The 7,825-nt window shown below is 37.8% G+C and overlaps 2 protein-coding genes across 2 annotated transcripts; both read right to left on the minus strand.

Annotated features, from left to right (window-relative positions):
* Positions 1-596: 596 nt before the first annotated feature.
* LOC113504219 lies at positions 597-1,861 on the minus strand. Its single transcript, XM_026886395.1, has 3 exons — positions 1,732-1,861; positions 1,413-1,617; positions 597-923 (listed from the first exon to the last, which is right to left on the minus strand). Exons 1-3 carry the CDS (start codon positions 1,767-1,769, stop codon positions 675-677), a joined length of 492 nt encoding a protein of 163 aa, XP_026742196.1. The 5' UTR covers positions 1,770-1,861; the 3' UTR covers positions 597-674.
* Positions 1,862-3,151: 1,290 nt separating this feature from the next.
* On the minus strand, positions 3,152-6,238 carry LOC113504218. Its single transcript, XM_026886394.1, has 6 exons — positions 6,066-6,238; positions 5,134-5,148; positions 4,906-5,004; positions 4,410-4,545; positions 3,665-3,795; positions 3,152-3,364 (listed from the first exon to the last, which is right to left on the minus strand). Exons 1-6 carry the CDS (start codon positions 6,071-6,073, stop codon positions 3,229-3,231), a joined length of 525 nt encoding a protein of 174 aa, XP_026742195.1. The 5' UTR covers positions 6,074-6,238; the 3' UTR covers positions 3,152-3,228.
* Between the last annotated feature and the right edge of the window lie 1,587 nt (positions 6,239-7,825).

Consider the following 7,825-nt stretch of genomic DNA (forward strand, 5'->3'; position numbering starts at 1 on the left):
AAAAAAGCCTAAAGAGAATAAAATGATAGACAAATAATTAAAAGTAATAAAAAGAAAGGTTTATATTTATTATAGGTTTCAATCTTTAATTAAAGTTTTGTGTAAGAGACGAGAATTAACTTTCATGTGGAGGTCCATGCCCTTATAAAATCTTCATTTTGAAATAGATACCTAAAAAAAATATTCGCACAGAAATAAATAAAATACCACGTAAAAAATAAGCAGAATAATGCTTCTACTTTCTCTTTTTCGCTCTCTGTCTCTTTTTGCTGCACAATAATAAAGTTCTTTTACGTTACATTCAATGCACTTAATAAAAAAACTCGCGAATATTTTTAAGTATTGCAACATTTTACTGACACTTACCCCAAATAACCTTGTCGTGGTATTAATTCTACTACTTAAATATCGGATATAATGAGGAAAAAATGTAACGAACGAAGCAAAAACGAATGTACTAGATGTACGTTTCTCACGGTTTAAAAGAAAGCAGAAGACACTGTCTTGTAATTTGCATAGGTGTTGCTAGAAGTTGAGTATATTTTCTAATGAAAGAAGGCAGCAGCAATATTGAAAAAAATGCACGAAAAGAAAACTTTAAAAGTTCAACTAAATTTATAATTTAAAACATTTTACGTTTCACAAAACATTACATTTTATGGACTGAGTCAATTTCACCACTGTGACAGCAAGTCAAAATCCGTAAGTCGCTGCATTACAAAACCACGCTTTTTAATTTTTCTTTTGTCCTTCTCTTTATCTTCCTCTTTCACTAACGTTGTTGCATTAGCCTTCTTTTTAGTCGGTTTAGGTTTCTCTGCGTCCTTCATCTTTTGAACTTCGCATTCCATATCGAAAGGGCATTGATCAGCTGGGAAAATTGGCATCATAACGACTGGTATATATTTCTGATTTCCTGAATTCTAAAATAGAATAAAATATAGAATGCATGTGTTTGTCTCGAACACAAATTAAAAATTTCCTACACTGAGATAAGCTTGGCATAGCATAGCCTAGCGATAAGCTAGGTAGATTGACAACTACTTATTGAGAGCCTAGAAATAAGGTCATGAATATGAATAAATAAAAGCACAGACAGTTAACCGCTGAGACTCAGTTAACCGCTGTCTAATAGAATGGAAGCGACTTTTTGCAACGAAATTATATTTATCATTATGACAGTTGAATACAAACTGCGCCAACAAAAGGGATCCTCGACTACATTTTTTGCAAATCTGGCAGAGGTGGCGCGAACGGGGAGTCGGTCGGATCCGTCAAGAGCAGCTTTATCCGCGTGTCAGTAGAATGCCCAAGGACTGGAGCATTCCGGCAAAATCACGCGACTTCTGGCCCGGGATGGCGACATTACACGCTTCTATCATGCGCGATGTTAATTGAGCCTATGCAGATACCTGATTATTTTCTGCAGCACATTGACAACAATAGCTTTGTGCCGCAGATAGCGCTTTAGAATTGAATAAATGTTGCACAACGCCCCTCAATCGTTCCTCGTCCAAGTTTTCCGGCTTAGTGTTCTCCCATTTTCCTTGAGTATTCATTTGTACTATTATTGGAGCAGACATACCCAATGTATCATATCCAGGTTTAGCAAGCGGGCTATTAAAAAAAAAAAGCTTTAGACACCATTATCAGATACGCATTGGTCGGTAATAGTTTATACTTTTATAGGCTTGTGGCTTGAAATGTCCATTACTTAAATATTTTACTCACATATTCGCTAGTTTAGAGATTAATTCCTGGTCAGCCATTTTATAACAATAAGTTATTTAAATACTTAAATTTATATAATTTTTTCTATAGATTTTATGGAAATTAATAAATTTATTGCATTTTGTCAATTTTATTCAAATGATTTTTATTTTTCTATGACATGTGACACATTTGACAAAATCAATTAGAAATTATTGTTTTTTACTGGACAGTATGAATGTTATCAGGTACCTAAACTAAATAGGCGGTATACACAAAATACAGTAATAATACGATAGAATTATAATACATAATTATCTACAGTTAATTGCCCCCGAAATAGTTCATTTTTCTACATAGGCCGGGATCGCGAGTGCTTGGTCTGCGAATTCCGACGAAGATAAAATACCTGCATGTGGCATAGATACCTAATGCGCATGTTAGGTCAGCAACGTGCTGTGCATGAAATACTTGTAAGTAAGTAATATGTAATTATGATAGATATGAGTTAACAAAAACAACTTGCCCGAAGACTTGAGCTAGGCATTTTTAATGATGTATGCAAGCATATTTACGCCTTAATAAACGATTACTCGACAAAATTAGTTTTACAAACAACAAATTAAAATGTCCATTCAATTCTTTACCTTAGGCTCTATACATACACATTTAACAGAACCACACGACATTAAGTGACACAATGACGTTGACTTCAGGTAAGCGGTGATAATTCACCGATTACAAAATAAGGCTTTTATATTCTGAATTCCGACAGAGATCTGCTTTGAATGCGACAATATTTCTGTATAATAAGAGGGACTGTTAGCGTTGGTTGCGATGTGTCTGTTTCGTTTTGTAGTTGAGTTTTTTAGCCGTTACTGCCCACTACAGGGCAAAGAGCCTCCCTTAATTTTTTTCACTCAGTCGTATACGTATGGTAAAATATATTTTGTGCGAATTGAACCATTGATCTGCACATAAATAGTGCCCGCCCCAGTTTTACAGTGTGTGTCCTAAGCCTAAGGTTATCGGCCTTAGTTGCGACAGTGATAGAAACGTACCAGTTGATTATTGACTGCGTAAACAAATTACCAACATACTCAGCACATCGTTATTGTAATTCGAAACTATTTAATTTCATTCAAACCCGCCGCATATCAATATAGCTTTTACAAGTCACTGTAAGCCATGATCTACGATGAAACCAAATAGATTATGGCGCGGGCGCTCTGGCTTCGAAGCGTGTCAGTTGGAACCCAAAGTCTTTACGTGATATCCAAGGCAATCTTCACGTGGTTCAGAGCATTGTATTCCATAACAAAAAACCAGTAGGTTACTGTTTTAGCCAGAATCAGGATTCGAACTCAAGACGCGCACGTCTTCAGCTGTCGCGCACATAAAATGTTAATGAAGGATATTGTAACTTAAAATAAACACAAAGTACTGTCATTCTATTTTTATTTCATTTTCACATAATGTAGACGATGTGTACGGGCGCCCCAATTCTACTTAAATAAGCTACCACTGAGACATTAAATCGAAGTCAGTATGTCGACTTAGTAACCATGGTTTTGGTTTATTCATTGGCCCACCTCCACGTTGCAGCTCACTAGTCTTTTCCTTTTTCGGTTTCTTGCAAGAGTGCCATATGAATCTATAAAATATATAAATTGTGAAGCATTAAGGTTTATCCAATTATTTTTAGTGTGAAATATGTTTTTAGCTTCTTTTTAATCAATTGAGCCTCGCCAAGTCTTAAAAGACTTGGTTTCAATTACAAAAAAAATGACGATAAACAGGTGGGGTACAAAAACATCAACAGATTATAAATCAATCAAATCGGATAATAGTGTTTAAATACTTTCAATAATGTTATCATCTCAAGTCGTAATATTGAAGCGATTTTAGCGTAGGATCTATTAACTTTTCTTTTTGCATAATTAAAACTACTAACCTTGGAGTACGGACTGTCTCGTTGTGAACAGGACATCTAAACTCCCAGTCTGGCAGTTGTAAGATGTAAATTATCTCTTCATCTTCTTCGGCGGCCTCTTTAGCTTTTTCTGCTTGATTTTTCGCGTAGGGCTGTTGAATACAATTCTCATAAGGATAGAATTACGAAAGCAGCTGAGTAGTGAAATAAATCCAAAATGCTGACTGCCTGTTTTTAGAGATCTGCACTCATAACAACAAAATGTTTTTTTTGTTACGTGAGGCAGCTTAGACAAGACAAGACTAGTTGCATTGTAAACAAGTATGTTATGTTATGTCAAGTACGTGTACGCAGGTACAATCGATTGTTTAATTTAAAAAAAAATCCACTTTGAAATAAATATCTGATATTTATTTTTGAGATATTTTTCAGCTCGCCTTTAAAGCAGTTGAATCGATTTTAACAATTTCTATGCTACTAACTTTTTACGGAATTTGCGGATCATACGACTTTTAGCTGAATTTTGTGCCTTCTAAATACAAAAAAAAAGTGGTAACTCGTAACGGGAAGCAACCGTCTACGGTTTACTGTTTACGCCATCTACCGGGACGACTTGGTACTAACATTGCCTATCCTGCTCACAGCGACATCTGTTTTGCGTCACTTTAAACTGGTTCTTCGTTTCTGGTTGTTTTCGTCCAGTCCTAGATGGCGTTACTAACGAATTTTATGGACAACGTATAATTCGCTTCAAGTTTCTACTTACGAAGACACTTGGTGCAGATATGGCTTCGCTCGGGTCCAAAAAACCATCAAGAATTTGTTGATTGATTTTGCATTTTCGTGCCATGTTGAAGTTTTTTGTACCTTCCTGACTCGTAGGGAATGTGATCAAGGGGCGTCTGGAAAAGAAAAGGGGTAACTTGAACCACTCGATTATGTATGGATGATTATTTAATAATTTTTCTTTTAATATAATATATAATGTAGGCTAACAGGGCCAACAGGGTCACCAAAAAGTTCTTATTACTTGTTCACATTTGGACACCCATACCTACTGAGTGCCATAACCTACCAGGTCCAAGGACTACGAAAAGATGCGTCCTTTTTTTCGGAAAAGACCGAAAACTTTAAACTAATCTTCGTTGAAAACGAAACGAGTAAAGAAAATTTCAAATTGACCAAAATAATTAACTGATACCACTGTGGCGGCCGTGACTTTGATTGAATATAAAAAAGGCAGGTACATTTATTAAGCTTACCTAAATGGATCGAGGTATAAAGCTCTCTGTGGTAGCTTGAAATGTTTCTTGATGTAAGCTTCATCGAGTAGCTGGAAGTCGCTCTGGGCGGCGGGGCCGGCGGCGGGCGGGCGCGGCGCTGCCCCGGGCGGGGCCGGCGCGCGCGCGCCTTCCTCGCGCGGCACCAGACATATTAGCGGAAGATTCGCCTTCGTTGCGGCCGCGCCGCCGCCGGCGTTGCTGGGGCCGCGACACGTGCAACACCTAGCACAACGAATAATGTCACAAAGTTATAGGCCCCTTACATTCAGGAGATGCTACAGAAGTCGTGAACTGCAGTACCTACAAAGCTGGACCGAGTACCCGCCAGGTTTGTGTAAGGCGACCAGGTGTCCAGTTATAAACTAAATTTATTAATGTGCTATCGTTGAACATCAAGTGTACGGTATCTTTCACTTACACACGATCCAAAAAAGGAAGCAAGTCACAACGTACTCGGTATAGTCTATATCATAACAGTTTAGTTATCGAACCCGTAATACACTCGAAACAAACTTGAAAAGCAATATTTGAATTTGATCCGGACGTTCATATATTAATAGAGCGGTGCTCCATAGTTTATTAACCGTTCCAACTAATTGACGAATAAATATTGAATATGTAGCGTAAATTCGTGAGTGATTTTGCATGGTCTGAGGGGATTGTGCCCGTATTGTGTAACTTGGCATAGTTCGAGGAAAGATAATTAAATCGTTCGTTCCTAGTTATATTTCATAAAAATAAGGTTGTTAATACCTAATTGCTTGCTTGCGAAGGTATCAATAATGGGAAACGGTAATCATTGTCTCAAACTGACATTGGCTCATTTTGGGTGATATCATCGTTATTATAAGATTTGAGAACGTTTTTCAAAATAAATTATTTTGGAATTAAGTCACTTCAATTACAATAGGTCTTAACCTATAACCAGTAATGTTAAGGGTTTCGTCTCTCCTGGAGTACCTACGAAAAATTCGACCACCGTTGTCTTCACAAAATAGTAAGTTTTCATTACATAGAATGTGTTTAAATTGTTTGCGATCTAAAGATCTTTTACAGTACTACAAAATATACCTGACGTGGTAGTCTGTGGAAGAGTGCGAGCTTAGTACATTGGTAACTGTTACAGTGGAAACACTTACGAGGCCATTTTTCTGCAGAAAATAAGTGTCTTCTGTTATAAAGAGATTCACCTTATTCTACTTCAATAATACCATTGTTTAAAACTTTTTGTTTTACAAATTTAAGCAGAATAATTTAAATCATTTTTACGAATTTAATATATTTTTTACGTCATGTCATCCAGAAAATTTACGTAACTTTGACGTTTTGGTTTTTTGTTTTTAACAGCTGTTTTATTCTATATGGCTATGCGTATATTGTCTATATTACACCTTGTCACAAATAAGTCCTCTTTGGTTTCTCGCTAAGCTAATATTTAATTTTGTACTGAGTATCTTTATTTGTGTGACCGTAACAGCGCTCTGGGGAGTAACTATTGACACAAGTCTAATATAGCCGTAGAAAGTACGATGTGACGAAAGTCGCGGGATCCTTTACTTAATGTCATACTGTATGAGACAATATTCGTTAAACTAAACACTAGAACTTTTTTTCTAAAATGAGACAAAATACTTGTACAATTGGAATGAGAGTTATGATATGATAAATAAAAATAATATAACTATCTCCTCTGGCTTCTTTTTCGCCTGCGGCAACCAAGGCATGAGTATCTCGTGCAAACATGCGCTGCTCACCAAACAGTCAGCAAACACTTTCTTTAAAGGCGGCACTGTTAGGTCGGCACTCGTCAGGGAAGTTAAACAGTCGCACATCGTCATCGGGACATAATAGAGACACATTCGATATTGGTGGCGGCGCCGGGGGAGGCCACGTGGCCGCTCTCGGGCCGGGGCTGGCCGCGATCACAGATTTACAGTTCTCGGCGCACGCTCGGCTGTTTGCAAGCGACTCGATATTTATCCATCGCCCCGGGCAACCCGTTTATTGCTTTCTATCCGCTTGAGGATTTTCTACAGCGGCTATTTTTTACGCTCATATTTGAGTTTGGAAGTCGTGACTGGTATCTTGGTAGCAATACTACCGATGTTGTGTTTACTGTAGAGGAAACCCTGCAATACTGCTTAGGGTCTACTCTTGGCCTTTTTATACTAAGGGCTTGATTACAACTATACTGAGAAAAGTGCTGAGCTTGATGAACTTATACATACATGAATATAAATAATAAATTAACATTATTCTAATGGCCTCCTAAAATATAAATGCAGAGAGACAATCGACATAAGTAATATATTGGAATTTCGTATTCGTAATAATAATTGTAATGATGACTAGCCTGACTTGCAGTATCGCGTGCTATCTCGCGTGAACTCTTGAAGGGCGGGTGGAGTACGTTCGGTTGTTGGTTTATTGACTTGCCAACAACTTGAGCGGCAGTCGCCATGTATCGCTCACTAGTGTCGTGGCGGGGACTAGCGACTGATTCACGGCCGGTTACAAAGTCACCTTAAAAGAAATGATGAGAAAAACCACCACTACCGCTACTATCCGTTGATACAAAGCGTTCGATGTACCCTATAATTGCAATTTTCCATTCTCTGAATACCTTTCGTTCGATCTTCAACGTTTCAGGCGACTGCATATGAAAGGTATTGCCATCATTGAAATGGAAACATTTTTTGGATACCATTCGGGGCTCTCATCACTTGGTTTATTCGGAATCCCTGCAATACCTGGAGGTATTGAAATGTACGTATGTATTCGCCTCGTCGCCTCGCTTCGCTGCGTCTTGCACCTTACAATGAGATACACACCTACACCTCCGCCACGTCTAAGCGCGTGTGACTTCAGTCGGGAAGTTCACGTAAAGCCGACGATTTTA

Source organism: Trichoplusia ni, chromosome 21, assembly GCF_003590095.1.
Source record: "Trichoplusia ni isolate ovarian cell line Hi5 chromosome 21, tn1, whole genome shotgun sequence".
Classification (NCBI taxonomy): domain Eukaryota; kingdom Metazoa; phylum Arthropoda; class Insecta; order Lepidoptera; family Noctuidae; genus Trichoplusia; species Trichoplusia ni.

What these genes read in the sequence shown, in the direction of transcription:
- LOC113504219 (XM_026886395.1), bottom strand. Translation starts at nt 1,769, where the DNA reads ATGGCTGACCAGGAATTAATCTCTAAACTAGCGAATAT. An exon ending in ATCTCTAAACTAGCGAATAT is followed by an intron (nt 1,618 to 1,731) that starts GTGAGTAAAATA and finishes TTTTTTTAATAG; the next exon opens with CCCGCTTGCTAAACCTGGAT. An exon ending in GTGCTGCAGAAAATAATCAG is followed by an intron (nt 924 to 1,412) that starts GTATCTGCATAG and finishes ATTCTATTTTAG; the next exon opens with AATTCAGGAAATCAGAAATA.
- LOC113504218 (XM_026886394.1), bottom strand. An exon ending in TATCTGCACCAAGTGTCTTC is followed by an intron (nt 3,796 to 4,409) that starts GTAAGTAGAAAC and finishes TGTATTCAACAG; the next exon opens with CCCTACGCGAAAAATCAAGC. An exon ending in GAGACAGTCCGTACTCCAAG is followed by an intron (nt 3,365 to 3,664) that starts GTTAGTAGTTTT and finishes TATATTTTATAG; the next exon opens with ATTCATATGGCACTCTTGCA.